Below are 20,092 nucleotides of genomic sequence, written 5' to 3' on the forward strand. Positions count from 1 at the left end.
TGCTCATAACATGTTACCAGAAGCACTTTCTTAAGTATGCGGTTCACCAACAAGGCGGAAATATCTACCTATGATGGGTTGTGGTCTGCCTGGGAGATCCGAACAAGGACCTCAGGTGCAAAGTGAGCTTTAAGTTAGCTAGATTATGTGTAACTGTCTTAAACTCAGATGGGGGAACAGTAATTGCACCTAAATACTTTGTTCATATTGCAATATTGTAAAATAGAGTGACCCAGTCCATTTAATGCCTTAGCACATGCTAGTCAAACCAAATGAAATTCCAGGCACAGAGCAAGTACTGCCTTTTCCAAAAGGCTTGTTATCATTAGAAAAACCCATTCCAGTATCCCTTCCTCATGACTCCAGAAGCAAAGTCTAGTACCCTTGTTCTGTTTTTATCCACTATTATTTTAAAAATGGTTTGTGCTTTGAGTCGGTCTTACTAATGTAACTTGTCAGAAATGAATAAATGGTACATAAAAAAGGATATGCATGTCTATTAAAGATTATTTAATATACATTTTTAGGATCAATTTCGTTTTATTGAAAATTGTAGTGTTTCCTAACATAAGGCTGCAGAGGTTCGCGTTTTTTGTAAAATCTTCTGATTTCTGGCATATGCAGCAAATCCTGACAGCATTAACACATCTGCAGCCAGCAATCCACCGCCTAGTGGTAGATTTAGATCTGACTGAAATCAGTGGGCTTTATATTGCTGCTCACCTCTTAATCAGAGCCAACACTAATTGGGCAATTTTTGCAAAAGAAACTGTGCAAGCATTACTCCTGTGAGATTCAATAACTACCTGAAATGGTTAATGTTATCATTAGTGCACATAGTGTGAACTTGTGAGAAGCATTTGGTGGGAGTCTGTTCTATGTTTGACATGCATTTACCGACTAAAGTATGCATGGAAGTATCATGGTATTTATGGAAATCTTGCCATTAAATAATGAATTCAACAGATGTGAATTAATGCCTTACCGTTTTTACAATCTGCTGGATTTTCTTGCGCATTGGATATTCAGCAAATGGAATATTCTGTTTCCTGAGAGTTTGTTCCAGACCTTCTGCTCGGACAGCAATCTAGTAACAAATAATCAATTGTAAGTTTCTGTATGAAGGTAGTGATGTATCAATTAGGAACATGTTGAGCCCTGATTTGGTATGTTAAGAATGCAATAAGTATTCCATTAAAGCGACAAGCACAGAGGCGGAGGCATGTGCTTGTAAGTTTGAGTTTGGAATGTAATGCCTTTAGTTTACAAGGTTCCTCCTATTTGCTGATATTCTGATACACACTTTTAACTAGATCTGCCTTTGCTACAGTTACAATGATAATCCATCCATTCTTTAATTACTGGTCTAGAAGTCTGTTTTTTTTACCGGAACAGTCTAACAGTCTTTACCTCTAGAATATCAGCCTCTGCACCAGTGATGTACCCTCGGGTTTTGGCCAGCAGTAACACAGGGAACATTGTGTTAGCGCTGTTCATGATAAAGACATCTGCAGTTGCTCCAGCCATAAGTGCATCTATAGTGAAAGAATAAATACAGGTTCTTTTTAAAAATGGCATAGATGGTTCATCTTCCTGCTGCTTTATTGTCACACTCCGATATGGCCATGACAACTCAAGATGCTGTACAAGATACCACGTTTCCAGGGCACTTGCAATAAATAATAACACTTCACGACATCAGGATACAATAGGTTGAACTTACATTATGCAAATAATTCAGAGAAAATGCTGTCAGAATATATATGCTCAGAAAGACCATATTTCACTTCTGTATACCACCTAAAGATGCTGATCATCAATGTTGATGTATGAGGAATGTGTTATCGGCCAACTGAGGAACACATCACTGAGTGGTGTCTCAATTTGATCCAATGGCATTCAAGGTTTTTCACCTTAGCACTGTGTGCAAGTAGGTGAACCCCATACTGATTGATTGTCACTGTTTAGGTATTTTCTATCCTACACATTTTAGTTTGAATGGCTACTTTCTGTCACCATCAAATACGAGATGTACACTCAATAGATAAAAGAGTCCCCAAACACTACTTTGAATGTCTGTTCTAAAGCTAGGAGTTTACATTTTTTTCAATTTGTGTTACTCCAGATGTTCATATCAGAGATCCTTGGGGTACTCGTGGTGTCAACAGGAAACTGTCTACAGCCTGTCCATGTGGTAGGTAGGTATTTAACACAAAAATTGTATTTTGTTTAACTGTGTCTGTGTCAGAGCATTGATAATTGGTACTAAAGGCAAACATTACAGTGAATGAAGGTTGGAAGTTTTCTATAATATGCAAAATATCATCTGTCTGTAAAAATGTGGGGAGTTTTGACAGTTTGAAGAAAGAATATTTAGAAAATCAGGATTTAGTTGCATTGTTTTTTTTATGAACACTATTACTTGAGTGAACATAGCTCTGTATTACTCCACAGGTCAGCTATATATATTTTTGTATTAAGCATTTGTATTGAGCTACATCAAAGCTAGTATAGTTTGGGAACGTTGAAGACAGAGCCTCAAAACAACTCAAAAAGTGATCATGTATTTGTGTGCATGTTATGTACTTACGTTGGAATGAACCAAAGTGTAAAGCTTTGCTGTAACGGTAGCTCATTCTGTCGAGCATGGGGTTCAACATCTTTACAGCAACACTGGAAGCAGCAGCCCTAAAAGAAATGATGTTAACCCTCAGTGAGGTCTTGTTAAATATAAGCTGGCATATATAATCACATGTTATGATATGTTTCTATCCATAACATAACTTCTACTTTGATTCTTACACTTGATGGAGCGATGGGACGTTGTTTCTGGACAAGGCCTTCATCTGTGAATAGACGAAACTTGCGAGTTGCAGGTTCACTTTGCTCTCCTTTGATGCAATGTTGGCTATGGTTGTTACTAAGGCGAGACCAGGTTTGGTTTCAAATAGAACCACGGAGGCCATCATCCGGACTTCTGTACGAACCCGGCGGTCCATGAAGATCTGTAAAAGAATTTCCTGTACCTATAGAGAGAAACATAATATATTTATTTAAATATCTAGTGTGAAAACACATCACCAATATCTGGTGATGCACATTGACCTTTGTGAAAAATGCCTGTATTTGCATTGATATATAGCTTGATACCCAGAAGACACTGTGGGGTGTGTGGTTACTAAAGAGGCACCTTCCTGCCTAGTCATTTCTCCATCTGTCTAAAATGATATCAGGATGGCTGACATGCAACAATCAAAATTGTCCAACCTTTGAACTCTCTATCTTTAGCGCAACAACTACAACAACAGAATCACCAGGTGCTATGAATGTTCAACTGCTATTCAACAGATTTAGATGACATACTCAATGTACTTCATAAGAAGCACCAAATTGGGATTCAAAATTCAGTGTATCAGTGAAGTAGACACACTCTATACAAGATGTGTCCTCCAACAGCACATTTACCATTCTCAAGCAGTGAACCCGTAGATCAGTTAATGTGCCTGAACCTGTAAATAATTTATGTTACCATAAAACACAGTTTGTTCCCTCTGATTTCATATTTTGGTCATTCTTACAAACCTTATTTTTAGTAAAGGAGAGCTTTGTATAAAAAGGTCATACACCCTGTGTGTGATACTGTCAGGTATTTTGAACACTATTTTCACATACCAAAGTGTAAGTTATAACAAGATAAGGATGAGGATTTTCTTAAATTCAGAGATTCAATATATGTAGGATTAAGAAAACAAGAGCTTGAAAGAAAATGTATGTAAATCAGAATGTTCTGTTGAGAATTACCATGTTTCCCTGAGACAAAATCACGTTTCTTCCCCCATTGATATTCACATATGCATCAGAGCATTTTTCCCATATTATGTTTGCAATTATTGATCAAATATTGAAGTAAGGGAATCAGTGGGTATTCTGGTGTTACTTTAGTAGGCGCCTGCTCTTATTTAATTATTTAATTATAGATTTTTAATGAAAGACTGTTAATCGCTACTGAAGTAAAGAGTAAAAATGTATGATAAACACAAAAATGTCATTTAGAATCAGTTACCTATTGTGTGTCTCTATAATGGTGAAAAGCCTATTACAAAATAAGCTGCTGTCTGTTAAATTTTGTCAGAGATAAGACACACTCTATTGTATTATATTGGATCTCCAGTGAAATGCACGTAGGAGGCACCTGATTCTGATATGAGTCTTCTGTAGTCCTAAGGTTGTGTTTGTGATATTTTATATCAGAAAACATCACTGAAGCAAAAATTGCCCGCTTCTTGGAAAGTCGTCCAGAAACCCTGACAGAGAGAATGACAGTATTTGTAACCACCCATCCAGTGTACTATGTGAGTATATTAAATTACATCAAAAATGAATAAATGCCATGGATCTGAACCTGCGGATGCAGGACTGGGTGACACTGGGAATGACGATCGCAAAACGGAACATAGCCCAAAACAGGGGTTCGGGGGTGCTCCCAACATACCTACAATGGAGAAATGACATGGATGGCGCGATGGTGGCGGAGAGAGCGGTGTATTCACACAGAGGATGCCCTAAGAAAAGGTCTAGGATATGGGGTAAATGGAATGCGTTCAGGGGAAATATATTTGAACCCCCACAGGTAGAGTCAACCTCGAATGCCAGCTCATAGGGGGTACCTTGTCTACTGTAGCTCTGTTTGGCCATGTTGCAATGTGCTAAGATGAAAATGACATTGACTCAAATGTTTTTTATGCATATGTATGAGCAACAAATATGGATATTGAACAGTATAAAAAGAAACACATATGATTTAAGTAATGCTGTAACCATAAAATGTGGACTATGTTCAATTTTGGTTCAAAAACGCAATAAAAAATATTTAAAAAAAAAGAAAAAATAATAAATAAATGTATACTTTAACTCATGCTATGTTTAACATATGTGATCTATTTTATTTGTATTGTGTTGCTTTAAAAGAAGGCATACCTAATGTAAAATTACTACCAACATGCCTGAACAATAATCATATATTTTAGTAGAATCGTTATACTAATACTGATAAGTATGGTGTGCATATAGAATACCACTACATTGGAACTACACAGACTTTCCATGGATGGGTAAATTGAATGTTATTGCTTGGGGAATACAGTAAATCAGAGAATGTTTTGTTGGCTAATTAGCAATGGCTTATGTTATATCCGAGATATATTCAAGCCACTCTGTAAGTGGGATATTTACTGACACCAAAATGAGATATAGGAAAACTTTACGAAAATGTTCACAGATTGAAGTAAGCGGTACAAAAGGGGGTGGTGATAAACGGAGCATCTGAATCAATCAAACCCTCACACCCAGTCAAAAGATCTGGGTTTAATCCATCACCGTTCTTTAGCCCACTCTGCCACCCCAGTTCAGACATGGCTATATGCAAATCAGCCTGACCCTGTGCCTCATGGGAACAGTCCAGCCCGAACTGCCAAGCCATGTCTTCCCTGGACCGGAAACAAGCTTTCGAGGACCGGTTTCTGGCATTCCAGCCGTCTTCAGCCCGGCTTGCTTGAATCCAGTGCAAAGTGAGCAAGGCTTGGCAGTGTACCGCAGAGATTAAAGTAAGGCACACAATCACGTATGAAGGCACACACACTCAGATGCTCTGTCTAGTATGATTCTATTTGAACAACATTTGGAAAGACATCTATGACACACATCGCCACTTGTGCATGAAGTGTAGCCGAGATCTGAAGGATAAATGGCTCTTTAATGACCCAACAGACCATCAATGAGTGCACATAGCCACAAATAACTACATTATTAATTGTATTTTGTGTAAAGATGAAGCTTCTGGGCTATTCTAGGCTTTGTATGGTGCTAGTATGTAGGCAAACCAACCCAGTGAAAGGGATATTGAATCAAACATTGTGCTTACTGAAAATTTTAAAATTATTTTTTGAAGCTGGTATGCATCATTATAAGATGTATGCTTTGACGAATCTTGCTCCTTCTCTCTTACCCTTCTCGGTTCCTCCTTCGCAATGTTTCTCAAAGCCATCACTGCATCAGTCTGGATCCTAACAGGGAGCTGATAAGCACTGGAAGAGAATCCTGGCAGGAACTTCTGGATGCGCTTGATGCTGGCTGGCTGTCCTGCGTTCCCGAGAGCCTTAAGAGCCAGCGCCATGTCCTCTTCATGGGCATTGTTGGCTGCCTCAGCTGCCAAGTCATGGAGGGGCTGCAAAAGAAACACATCTAATGCTAATTATTTTGCCTCTATTTCACTGTCACGCTCTCCTGCCAAATCTTTATTTGTACTTTCTTTCATATAATAATTCCATAAAGAATGATAGAAGGAGATCAGTCAACAACATACTTGTTTTCCACCCAGAAATGGGGGCTTATTCATGAGCACCTGCATCACTTTTGTGCCACCGCAATCTAGGTAGATGCATCAATTCGTAAACCCCTGCGCCACATTATACATGCGCCATGTATAATGTATGCAGGGTGGGCGTTCTCCCGTAAGAAAGGGTTGTAGAAGTGGCGCAGCGAAATCTATGACATTTCGGTGCGCCACTTCTAGGATGCCAATGCGTCAAAACCTTACGCCTGTCTCATGATAGGCGTAAGAGTGATGCAGGACCTTTCACATGGGGTTTGCTCTAGGTGAAAGGAACATTGCTGGAGTTGCGTCAGGCTTCCAACACAATTCCAGCAATGCACCACTTTTTGCGCCGGCAGAAACATCAGTTATGCTGATGTATCTATGATTCCTTGCGACATGATTCATCATACTGTAAATATGACGCATCATTGCTGTCCCAAGGAGGGCGCACTGAGAAGTGGCGCATCGCTGCTTTCATGCAGTGATGCGCCACTTTTCGTAAATGAGGCCCATGATGTTTTAGACAATGAAAGTGAAGCTTGAGATATCAATGATGTAACTTGGCAATCAGATGTGTAAAACCCATTCAACTGACGTATTCATCCACCATTTTATATCATGTAAGCTCCCCCATGAAAACCACACAATAAATTCCATAAATGAGCAATGCAGAGGAAGTAGAGTCATGGGGAAAATTGTACAAATATACCCATTCTCCACCTCCTAAAGCCCTCCACCGTCATCTTGTGTATAAACATTTTTTATTGCCTCTTTTTCCCTTAATCTACAAGTGTATTAAATAGAAGGAGTTACTATTAGCTAATTAAATTATGCTTAATTTGCCAATCTCTGAAAAATGGAAAGCTGATTTGGCCTTTTTGAGATTTGTCTTAAGATCTCCAGATAGCTCACAAAAGTCTGAGGTAAGCATTTACCTCACTGAGTTGCCAAACTGCATCCTTAAAAAATGTGGTGAATACCCTTTTGACTTCTGTGGTCCAACACTTAATCATTACTGGAATCCGGAGACCCCAACTGAATCATTATTGGAATCTGGGGACCCCAATGAGTCATTATTGGAAACCGATCACTCCAGCCTACCCATTGGAAATGATTTGAGCCGCAAAACAATACACTAAAAATACCGAAACAAGCCCTAATCAAACACATTTGATGCACTTGCTGTGCTCCCATGAATCAATATGAAGATACTAACTTAGGCCCCATTATGATGGCAGACGGACCTGCGTCCGCCCGCCACCCCCGAGGTGGAGGGACCGTCCGCAGGGGCTGCGGCGTTCCCTCCATGCAAATTAGGATGTGACCGCGACCCTGGCGGTCACATCCCATATCTTTAACATTGCAGCGGGTGCTGCTTGAAGCAGCGCCCACCGCAAGGTTAAAATTGCATGCTTTGCATATGCATGCACAAAGTGGCAGGCACCGCGCAGTGCCTGCTGCATAGTGCATGCATATGCAGGGGGGTACCATCGGTACCCCCCATGTGCACCCCCCACCCCCCAACACCCTGGGGGCCCGCAACGGGCCCCCAGAAGCAAAGGTACACATGCTTCTTTGCAGACAACATCCTGCAGATCAGCGGCGGACAGACTTGCCGTCGGCCACTGATAACACTGCCATCCTAATGTGGCTGGTGGTGTTTTGGAGGTCCGCAGCGGTGAATCCGCATCCTCTGGGCCGGCGGTGGCTTCCGCCGGCCCGGTGGATGCGGATTCACCGCAATCCTAATAGGCCCCTATATTTTTAGCCTTCAATGTCAAATTCATTCACATTTACAGATTTTTTAAATGTTGTCATGTTTACATTTTGTGCCTTTATTTATATACACTTTAATAATCCATTTATTATTTAATTTTCTCAGCAGTTGTAGAATCCCCCCCCAGGAGTTCCCAGACCACAGGTTTAGATAAGAACCACTGCGTTAAACTATGTGGTAAGTTAAAATACCCAGCATGTTGCCACCTTCTCCAAAGACCTCTGAGTCTTACATTCCACCCCTTCCCAGATTCCCAATGGAAGATGGGCTGCGCTTCTGTAGTTTTAGCTACAGTGCCATAGTAGCATAGCTCTAGTGCCATAGCAGTGAATAACTGGGTTTCAAATTGTGTGTTCAATATAGGGGCTCCCCACGAAAGCCACGAACAACACCTAACCCTGCATGTAGGGAACCTAAGTTAATACCGCTCTACATAAACTACACTTATGCATTAAAGTTTTGATTTCTAGCACTAATTAAAAGGAAAAAAGTAATCTGTCATAGAGACACCCATTTTCCACATGAGCCATGGTCTACTAGATGTGCTCCATGCAGTCAAGAAAATTATTTCCAGCTGGTACATTTATTTGAGTACGAGGGTGTACAAATATAGGGGCCTATTAGGATGGCGGACGGACCTGAGTCCGTCCGCCACCCCAGAGGAGGAGGGACCGTCCTCAGGGGCAGCAGCAGTCCCTCCGTGCTAATTAGGATGTGACCGCCACCCTGGCTGTCACATCCTGTATTTTTAACATTGCGGCGGGTGCTGCTTGAAGCAGCACACGCCGCAATGTTAAAAAACCATGTTTTCCTTTGCGTGCACGAAGCTGCAGGCACCCCATGTGCACCCCCAACCCCCCTTCACCCCTGGGGGCCCGCAATGGGCCCCCAAAGAAAACACTGTATGCCTTTCCACGGGGGAAATGCCGCCATGGAAAGGCATAGGACCGGCTCCATCCTAATATGCCTGGCGGTGTCTGATAGACACCGCGACCGCGGCGGAAAAGCGGCGGACTGAAAAAAGATGCCCCAGCCATCCTAATCTGGCGGGGGGTCTTTTCTCAGTCCCCAGCGGATGATCCGCAACCTCCGGGCCGGCGGTGGCTTCCGCCGTCCCGGAGGATGCGGATTATCCGCAATCCTAATGACCCCCATAGTTAGGTACTGTTTTAGTATTGGTGCTTATTGGGAGATGAGGGCATAACATGCTTAATTCTGGATTTGATTCAGCACTTTCTACTGGTGGTACAAAGGGACACAAAATGGTCACAGATGCTGTTTTTGTACGTTAATGCATATACATTAGCGCATAGGTTGAATAAGGAACATTAATGATGTAAATAAAATAAATATGTTTCATGGAAAATCATTTTCCTGGTCAATATTGAAAAGTTACTCACGGATAGAGCTTCCTCAGGACAGGAAGAATGTGCACCGCAGTACTTGTTCACCATGGACCCGTACGCCAGGGTCGCTGCCTTGTAGACAACAGGGGATTTCTGATGTTGCGCCACTTTCATTAAATCCTGTGGGGTTAGGGACAGAGGTAAACCATTGGCATGTAGATCATGTTTATTTTATACACCACTCATGTTGCGGATATTTTCATATTTTTGCAATTATGTACAATGTGGATCAAAATAATAGATGGAAAACACATTGCAAAAACTAACATCATCTAATTATAGAATATAGGGCTGCACTCTGGAGAACAACCTTTTGACAACTGATTTTCAAAGATAGGACTTGGTTGACATGAGATTTTGTGCTCCTTGTTGAACTTCATACACTTGTAGAACAGAGGCAAGGCAGCTAAGAATATATTGGTGAGCCCAATTAATTATAGGTGTGTAATAGCACCGACAGGGTGAATTTAAAAGTCATTGTTGGCATGGAGTTATGGGAAAAGCAGTTCTGATACAGTCAAAATTAGAATTTCACTTGTTGCCAATAGTATGAAATGCAGAAAATTTGGAAAAAATATCAATGCTGAATTGTTCTTAAAAGTACTATTTAGGAATGACAATTATAGTTTGCATCCTAAGTGAGACATTTTTTACAAACTGCCTCTAGCAGCAAAGTGATGGATGGAATGCTGGAATTCATTTTAGCACTGAAAATCACTCTGGGGCTGCATTCCAGTCATTAGTTTTTACCTAATATCTAGCACAGATCAGTCAAATAAAAATCAATCATTAGCCTGTTCCCGTGGGAACAGTGCAGCCCAAACTGCCAAACAGGCCATCATGGAGAGAAGCAACCCCGCACCAATTGATGTGGCACAGTGGTCAAAAACATGGGCCAAAGCTGACTTACATAAGGCCTGTCTCTGTCTGAAGTGGCATTGAAAGTAAAACATGGGGACTGAAATGCAACTCTAGTGCTTATCAGAGGCTGAGGTTTTTTGCAAGCATTCTAAACATCACATTTATGGTTTCCTTCATACATTTGTGTACGTACTACAGAAAAATCCAGTCTTGGTCCTGTGCTCATTGTGCCACTGGATTGAAGTAATTCCTTATTGAGAAAGTGTAAAAAGGGCAATCAATTGTGTTCCCATTCAGATCAGGCCTGATAGGTTGGTATTTATTGTTCCTACCGGAACAGGACCAAGGCTGATTTGTACATCTGAAGTGTCATAGTGGGATTAAAATCTTGAACTGGAATGCAGCCTGATTGATTGGTAGTTGCGGAAACATTTTGCAAGGACTCCAACCGTCTTCTTTAGTTTTTTGTCAGTGTTACAAATTGGGCACTAAAATAGCTCAACTTCAGACTGGGATTAAGTGATTACAAAGATAAATTTGATTTTTAACACTGCATTTCCAACGGCCCCACAGTTTATCCTGCTGGTATGCCCTGTCCCAAAGTGCAAATCATTCTCCTATTGACCAAGAAATCAAAAGATCCAGGTGCTCCTCACAGACAATCAAAGTTTAGCAATCCATTGGGGAAGGGAAGTCACATGAACTACAGATGGGTGGGTAAATTAGCTTACCCTTGCAATAGAAAATATATCTTTAGCTCAAGAGTTAATTTTGAAATCAACTGTGGATGAGTACCCTTAGATAGTCATGTGTCCTGACTATTGTTCGAGTTGTTTTGCAGTAAATAGGATCCAAGTCAATGTAACGCTGATTTGATAGTATTGCATATATGTTGGCCCAGGCCCCAGTTCAGAGCGCCATTAAGTGAGGGTGTTTGGGTGTTTTCTCATGCATTTGCCTTAAGTGATACCGCATTGTCCTCCTCACGTGATTTATACAAAATATGTCCTCGATTATGACATTACAAACATCTGAACTGACTCACTTGAGCAACTTGTAAGGTCTGGTGATCTGCTTTGGTGAACTGGACAGCTAGGGTGACAGCCTGCGCTGCCTCCCTGGGGCTCAGCTCCTCGTTGTGGATCTTCTGCTTGATGACCTTCAGTGCATCAATGGTTCCCACTGCTGGGATGGCATTCAGCAGCCAGCGTCTGCATATAACATACAAATCCCATGAGTTAAACAGAAGCGATCCCAGTATTATAAGTCATAGCTGTGACATTATGACAACAAATCACCTGTACTGAGGTCTTTCTGAAAACTGCTTCCATATGGCTTGGATATTTTCGTAGTTTGCCGCACGAAGAATCTGGGCAAGCTGTAGGAATTTGGCAGGAGCATCAGCATGTACCTGTTGTTGGTTATTTTGTACTAAATGCTGCAGCGTTTCTGCAACCTGTACCAAAAAGGGAAATAGATGGAATTAATTTAAAAGAATGCATTAGATTTGTAACTTTGAAGATTTTAAATTGCTAAAGGTAGTTATTACTGTCCCTTCTTTTGCACTGACTCTGTAAGGGCATTGGTCCATGTTGCATTAGTTTCTGGGTAAGTTATGGTTTCCTAGAATTGTCCAGAGAGAGATGCTCTAGAAGTGCAGCGTGCATCAGAGTGACAAACAACAGATGACATTTATCATTAAAAAAACAGGCGAAAAAACTTGTATGGCTCCAACTACATAACTTTTATACATGTACTGCACTCTGACACCTCTTGAGGGCTGGTTGGTGCTAGCGAAATCTTTTAAAGAAGTAATCAATAAGTGAGAGGTTTTTTTTCAAAAGTATATCTGTGAACTGTTTCTCAAATGTAAGCACAACCTGTGCCATAGAAGCTCTGTAAATGGTGAGACCACAAAAGTGAACAACTCTTTGCTTGAATGACTGCTAATGGAGCCTGGGTTGGGTTCAATTGATCTATCGCTAGCAATACATCAATGGTTAAGACCTTTGTGTGTGGAGTAACTGACTGAGAATTATATATAGGGGTTGATCCCCACTTTTGCTACATCATAAAGGAATTCCAGACTGCTATTCCAGGACTCTCTGAGAGCCTGTCAGCCTGAGAGTCTAAGGAACTGGCTCCAGCACAGTTCTGGAGGGTAGGGTGTGGGAGGGTAGTCTGGTTTGGTTCAAGGTGGCCAGGGAGTTTATTTTATTTTTACATTTGACCATTTGGGACAGGAAGGAGACGCCAAGTTATGTACGGCCCCCCATTACTTCTGTGCCTCTGCAAATTAGTTGAAAGCAGGGGCACATGTTTTTGGGGGCCATATATAACATTAAACTAAAGATGGGTATAACGTGAATAGCAGGAATATTTTTCACCTTGTGGTTCTGAGTGACAAACTACTCAGCTCAAGCTTGGGCTTTCATTGTGTACTTGATGATACTCAGAACCCCCTAGTAAAAAAAAATCCCAGATATTCAATGTTATACAATATAATTCTATGTGTATATTCACAAATGGCCCTCTAAAATGTTAGTGTCAAGTGTGAAAAAACAGATCTCTTTGGTAAATATTAACAAATCAGAGATTATGATTTTTTTCACTGTGCATGTAGGGGGAGAAGGACTGAACTTGCAAGGAAAACGGCTCACTGGAATACGATCACATATATTCGGATGTGTGTGTCGAAAGTTTCACTTTCAGTGTGTCTGACACTCCATTCATAATTTGAAGGTTGTTGAAGGTTGTACAAATAATGTTGACAGTTATTTACAATACTTTAAAATTATAGATTATAATGAATGTATCCTTTAATTGACGTGTTCAATAAAATCTATTTATGTTTGTTTCTTTATTGCTGAGTACAGTGTTGAAATCCAAAGTAAGGGTTTATGTGAAGTTGTGAGGTTCACATGCACACTGATGCATAGAGAGGTACATACTTGTGTCTCAGGACTCCTTGTCTTTACTAACTGAATTGGCATCTGGAAAACTTCAGAAGCAAACTGGTATTGAAGCCCCCCACGGTTCTGCAGGTCAGTCTGAGGAGAGTTAACTCGATTGCTTTTAGTTTCCACAAAAGTGAGCACTTGCCTGAAAGAAAGGTAAACAGAAAATGTTTGTATTCCCCATTTGCGTTGTCAAGGCCTAAAGCTTGCATATGGAGGTCACATAAGGAGAAGTCCCACAGTGCCACCTATTAATTTGCCAAATTGCAGACGACCTAAGACATGGCCATTTTCAAGCCTTCAAGAAATGCTCCTATAGTCAAAATGCTATTTTCCTTGGAGTGCCGAATGCTTTGGATGGTTCACTATGAAAGTGAGATTGTCAAACCCCATTCTCACCTCATTATTCCATGGAGAATTTTAGAAGTGTTTGTTGATCATTTGAATTATACACTATGGTATAACCAGTCTATGTGGTAGCATTTAGGAACCAAGCTAATTTAATTGATCTTGATGTGTGTGTTGATAAGCAGCAAACTACCTTGCTCAAAAATTAGTGTAATGCAAGTCCTCACAGCTCCTGAAAAGCTACTCCCTTATATGATTATGTCTTAGGTATTTGTTAAGGTATGAAAGCATCTAAAAATATATGTTGTTTCAATATTCAAAACAGAAGGCAATACATATTTGGGGTCAGTCGTCCTTTCACTTATAAGCAGAAAAGGAAGCATTTTCCACATTTATTTTATTATGGAGACAAAACGGCTTCTGAGAGATGTACACTGAGTAGCTGACTCTCAAATCGGAAAGACTTAAACTGCAAATTACTTATTGAATACTTTGTATTTAATGTATGAACGTTTAAGCATTTCTGTTACTAGTAACATGCCTTTGCTGGTTTAGTATCATATCACATTATTATGTAAGTTATTTTTAAAATATAGAGCAGTTGTTTAACTGAAAAATAAATTCTCTAAATTAAGTTGAAATTTCTAAATTCATCATTAACACTGCCATGAACATTTGGGCACACTATATCTACTTTCAAAATAGTCTTGCATTTCTATTACTAGTAACATGCCTTTCCTGGTTTAGTATCATATCACATTATTATGTAAGTTATTTTTAAGATATAGAGCAGTTGTTTAACTGAAAAATAAATTCTCTAAATTAAGTTGAAATTTCTAAATTCATCATTAACACTGCCATGAACATTTGGGCACACTATATCTACTTTCAAAATTGTCTTGCATTTCTATTACTAGTAACATGCCTTTCCTGGTTTAGTATCATATCACATTATTATGTAAGTTATTTTTAAGATATAGAGCAGCTGTTTAACTGAAAAATAAATTCTCTAAATTAAGTTGAAATTGCTAAATTCATCTTTAACACTGCCATGAACATTTGGGCACACACTATCTAATTTCATGATAGTCTTATACATAACAGCACACAATGAGACTGATGAATGTATGAAAGACACACACCTGGCTTCCATTACAGCTGCACCATACAGTTCATAGAATGGGGAAAATTGATACACCTGCCGTGCAGTCACTTCAGTGATTAGAGCACCACCATCTCGGGGCTTCATCTTATAGGTAAATGTTGCAGCCCTTCTCAAATTCCTTACATCCTGTGGTAATAAGCACACACAGTTGTCATGAAGAGTAAGACCTTAGGAGTAAATATTGATTTAAGTACAGAATATGTGACATGATCAAACCTTCTGACAAGAAGAGCATTTCTCCACATACGCCATGCCGATGTTCTTCTCCACTTTTTCCTGACAGTTGTTCAGGTCCCTGGATTTCACAACAATGATTCTATCAGTTTTCTTGTCTTCTTGGATAACGTACCTTGTGTGGCAGACACCAGTGACTCCAGACTATGGAAATTAGCAGAGAAAGTGAAAATTAATGGGCTACATTCTGGGTATTGGTTTGTCCTTATACCAACATACTCAGAGACAGTGAGGTCTGCCAATAATTACATTTTTCTGCTGCAAGTGGTCCATAACATGATTAAACATATTGCTCCTCAGGCCGTTACACAACAAAGAGTGTTCCCTATGATTGACTACCAGCTGGATGTTCTATTAGAGATAGCTATAAGTCATCTACCTAGATATAAGGGAGGACACCATGTCTGTGTCAGACGTGTGAGTACTCCAAATATGTGTGATTACATCACACTCGTTCTCTGAAGTCTGCACTGGTTACCACTGGATGCAAGGTAAACATTAAAAATCAACTGCAAAGATGTGAGCTATGGGCTAAAGGCTAGACTTTGGACCTGAGGAACCTGTTCACATTCCGGGGTCAGCTCAACATTATGTGATTCTTGGCAAAAATTGCTTAATCTTAAAAATGGCTCTCATGAAATGTACTGTGATGCACTTGGACCAGGTTTGAGCTATATATAAAAAATCTCTCTAATTTTTAAAGTGAAAAAGATTAGCAAAGTCATCATGACTGTTGCTCAAACTCTGGAGTCTAGGTACATCCAGGTCAACCCGAGACATGCATTCTGGAGATTAGAAACACCTAATAATATGAAGCTCAAAACTCAAAAATAGTTTTGCACCTTTGTCTGTGTCTGCAGGACGAGAAGTTCCTGCTGGTTTTCTGCTGGAAGTTAATCTTCTCTGGTGCATTAATCCTACTGGTTCCATCAAGCAAGCAAAGACTACAAAATCTGGAACACACTAGGTTAGCAAATAGAAGTCTGGATTCAGAGCATGTTCTGCCAACGTGGAATAAGATGGTAACCGCACTTTAGGAGGGTCTTTGCCGATGTCCCCACGAATCCATGACCACACACCACTAAATGTATAAACTCAATTGCATGGAAGCAATGTGCAAGTAATCCAGTACATTGATCAACAGGTGCCTAAGGACACTAGTCTGGGTGGAGAGACTGAATGTTATGGGTGCGTGTAACGTTGCAAGAAGCTACTGTCTGTGATTTTGGAAGGATACAGGATTTAGTGAAACTAATTGATCCTACAAGGCCCTTGCTACTTCCAGTGGGGATGTACTTCTCAGATCCCACTTCCCTAAGCCCATGGTATTTATTATCTGAGGCAGGCAGCCTATGGAAAACCTTAAGTTACTATTAATGAATTTTGCACAGTTCTCCAATTATTTTGGGCAAGCCAATTAAATATATATTTAGGAAAGTATTTTCATATGCAGTTACTAAAGGATTGTTTTGTTTTGTTCACAATTGTTTTCAAATTAGTTGAAACCAACCTCTTGCAAGTCATAGACATTTTGGGTTTTCTTGATGGTGACCTGCAGCATGTTCACAATCCCTCTGTAAATGTTGAGTATAGTTTCAGAAACACCATCTGGGGCGTACATGTTTCCAACACGTCCATTGCTGTACTCGAACTTTACAGGTCTGCTGAGTTGAGCAGCGAGAGCCTGGGTCAGCTTTGAGGAGCGAGTGAATGGATCCTTTGGCCAGATACCGTTGTACTCTTTCATTTCAGGAGATGTGATCTAGAAAATAAAATAGTTATATTTAGGATATGTCTAATGCATTACTATGTATTGTGAAGACAATATAGCTGTGAAGTTGGTGCCTTGTGCAACCTGCAGAGGTTTGATGTTCCACAAATGAACACCATGCACTCACCTATGTTTAACACTGTGATCTTCTGTTTGTGATACTGGAGCCATTGATTAGTTTATCCTGAGCAAACATGTGTATATCATAACTTTATGAAAAATATAATGTAGAAACATACTTTCTTCAGGATTATACTTTTAAAATCAAATCAAGCTTGTGATTATCCTTTTGTAAACAATGTCTTTTAGAGTATTACATCCTAGGCCTTGTGTCTCAAATCACAAGCCTAATTCATGTAACTATGTAACAAATAGGAATACTTTAACATTATAATTTTTGTACAGCATTTCTGTGCTTGAAACGCCTTTGCTCCAATTCAAATGTTCAATGGAAGTAGAAAGGCCAATATCCTGTCCATCAGCATGCAGAGTTAGGTTTTAAAATCATCATTCAAGGCAACAAAGCAGAGCATATAGAAGTATAGCTGGATAACTGTAAGTAACTATGATGGTTTTATCCAAGGGCTTCTGAAGGAAATCAAACAAGAAACTAAAGCAGAACCTAAGTAGTTTACTATATCATTCAGAAGCAAAAGTGAAACGTGCCCCCTTAATTGTCAATTACCTGGCTACAATGGTATGTTATACATGGTGTGAATATCTCATCCCCTGTTTAGATCATAGACCAGTGAGTGAGGAGTCATGGAAAAGGTATGCAGAACATGGCTTTAGCTGTCTCATCCTCCTGTCCCCATGTTACATGTACATAAATAATACCTACATCGGATCTCCTGCCATTCATACCTGAACTATTCTGCTGCCTTACCCGACAGCCACGTCAATTGAAAACAAGATACCTATCATCCTGTAAACCTTCCACTCCACCTTCAGCATTACCTAGTGTTTCCGCTCCCAAATATAAAAAAATGAAATACTAGTGCCCTGTTATGTATTTCCATACCCCTCTCTTGGTTGTCCCTCCCACCTTCACCCAACTACCAAAAATGTATTATCTGGTGTTCTGCAACCCTGTTCCACAACCATTTCTGCCTTCCCCATCGTCACTTGAAGCTGTGCTTTGGAGTGGGTACAGTGCCAGCAGTGGTTCTGTGATAGACACATTAGCATTGCATAGAATCCCATGCCAGCTGTGGATTTCTGCAGACCAGTGTCTGAGAGCAAATTTCTTCCCTGGGGAGAAACAGAGCACGACCCATGTTCACCACCTTCCTCAGGTTTGGGGAAAATCACAAGTTGAAAAGGGCTCAAGAGGTAGAGGAGCATTTGGTGCCATTCTGCTACTTCGATATATCTCTGGTGACCTGGGTAAGGTAGAGGTACACCAGGAAAACAAGCACTGTCACTGGTGACAGAGCAGAGGAAACACGTATCATAGCAGTCAAAAACTGTATTTTGAATTTAGTATATAGAATATCTGCTGAATAAATAGACTATTTTCACCTGAAACATCTATTTTCTTTGCAAAACACCTTACTTGCCAATGATATTAATTGATTGATAGTATATTCCCTTTAACACATACTTAAAATTAGGTCATTGCCAACTTTTGCTCTGCTCAAAAAAATCTGAGAGAGTTATCTTTATTACTGCATTGTGACCAATATATTACATTTATGTTAGTATTTATACTTGTATTTGGCCTTGGATTTAGTAGGCCGTTTTATCATTAGTAATACTGTTGGAACAATTCAATTTTACAATATACAAGATTAAAACTAATTGTAGTATATACAATTGCTATTAACTGACAAATGATTCCACTGTTAACATTGATTCTACTTGTATCACTATTACTGTGATTGTAGGAGAGCCTCCTCCCACTGCACCCCCTTGCCATGTTGTCACTGTGCGCTTCACACTGTGTTCATTCTTACCCTGAGGAGATAGGCCTTCTGGGCGAATCCACTGATCTCCACCTTGCAGTTCAGTTTTATTCCAGATCTGGCCAGGCCAGCCTCCGGTAATCCATTCAGGATAATGGCTTCGTACTGGAAGACGTAGGTCTTACTTTCACTGAAGATAGGTTCTGGAAGAAGACACAGAGATGAGAGCTTAGGTGGCCACTTTACCAGGCATTAATCAACATAAAAAGCTGCAGTGAGGTGAAACAGGTGAACACTCCACTTATAACCAAAGAAAAAATACATACCATAGTTGTACTGCTCACTGCCTGTGTGGAGGAATATCAAACAGAAAGGTAAGACAGCGCTTAGACCCAAATTCATAAAAGATTACCTTTATTTTGAAACACTTTACATGTTAACAATAAGGATTATCTTCATTGTCCCTCTAGCTCCTTTTCCAATAAGTGTTCTAAAAGAAATCTAACTGTACTAATACCCTCTGAAAACATCAAAAAATAAAATTAAGAATCAGAAAGATTTTCTACCCAACCCCCAAATTTTCACAATGAAAGGAGCAGAGTGCCATCTTACCCACAAGGGCGAGCAGAAGGGCTAGGATGATTCCCCTCATGGTGGCGGTGAATGGAGGTGACAAGGGGCCCGGCTGCTTTTATAGCAGAAAAAGAGGAGTGTGTGGCTACCTACCAGTTTATCTTGGCAGACAGGTACATTTTTTCTATCAAGCTAGGCAAACATTTGCTTTCATTCACTATGACATCAAGGTTTAGCCAAAAATCGGCATGTAGAAAGAATTGAAATAATTGTTCGTTTTTTACAAAGAAGGGACTAACTAAAATAGATTACATTTGTTTTTGCAAAGATTTGTAAAATGTAGTTGATTCACAATGATGAAAGAAATGCATATGTGGGTGTGCTGATGATATTCACTTGAGGGTTTTGGCAGGCCCCTGTACACCTATTAAAGGTTGTGATAACCTTGCTCTGGTCGTTCTGACTCGGCCAGACAGGAGTTATCTAAATGATAGTGAATCTAAATCATTGTGTAAACGACGCGAGGGCATCAGAGCAGACAGTATTCCCTTAACATATTTTATTTTACACTTTAATAGATTTTTGTGACAGCATTGACGTTTTTTGAGAAATGTCTTTGTGATTTAAAATATATATATGTGTAGATTATTGCTGCTTGCTCTTGAATCTGTAACATTGCTATTGTAATAATGCATTATTGTTCAATTGTGTGTGCTGCAACAG

At 39.9% G+C, this 20,092-nt stretch overlaps 1 protein-coding gene across 1 annotated transcript in view; it reads right to left on the minus strand.

Annotated features, from left to right (window-relative positions):
* Window positions 1-19,519, minus strand: part of LOC147747527 (vitellogenin-A2-like) — a 63,662-nt gene extending 44,143 nt beyond the window's left edge. Inside the window, exons 1-15 of the mRNA XM_086954002.1 lie at window positions 19,409-19,519; window positions 19,123-19,143; window positions 18,848-18,999; window positions 16,632-16,883; window positions 15,104-15,265; window positions 14,865-15,013; window positions 13,369-13,519; window positions 11,716-11,873; window positions 11,463-11,628; window positions 9,551-9,676; window positions 6,005-6,223; window positions 2,803-3,026; window positions 2,591-2,688; window positions 1,411-1,535; window positions 986-1,087 (exon numbers count right to left, since the gene is read on the minus strand). Coding sequence (XP_086810128.1) covers window positions 986-1,087; window positions 1,411-1,535; window positions 2,591-2,688; window positions 2,803-3,026; window positions 6,005-6,223; window positions 9,551-9,676; window positions 11,463-11,628; window positions 11,716-11,873; window positions 13,369-13,519; window positions 14,865-15,013; window positions 15,104-15,265; window positions 16,632-16,883; window positions 18,848-18,999; window positions 19,123-19,143; window positions 19,409-19,448 — 2,145 coding nt within the window. The 5' untranslated portion in view covers window positions 19,449-19,519. The remainder of the gene's footprint in view (window positions 1-985; window positions 1,088-1,410; window positions 1,536-2,590; window positions 2,689-2,802; window positions 3,027-6,004; window positions 6,224-9,550; window positions 9,677-11,462; window positions 11,629-11,715; window positions 11,874-13,368; window positions 13,520-14,864; window positions 15,014-15,103; window positions 15,266-16,631; window positions 16,884-18,847; window positions 19,000-19,122; window positions 19,144-19,408) is intronic.
* Between the last annotated feature and the right edge of the window lie 573 nt (window positions 19,520-20,092).

This window comes from Lissotriton vulgaris, chromosome 1_1 (genome assembly GCF_964263255.1).
Source record: "Lissotriton vulgaris chromosome 1_1, aLisVul1.2, whole genome shotgun sequence".
NCBI lineage: Eukaryota > Metazoa > Chordata > Amphibia > Caudata > Salamandridae > Lissotriton > Lissotriton vulgaris.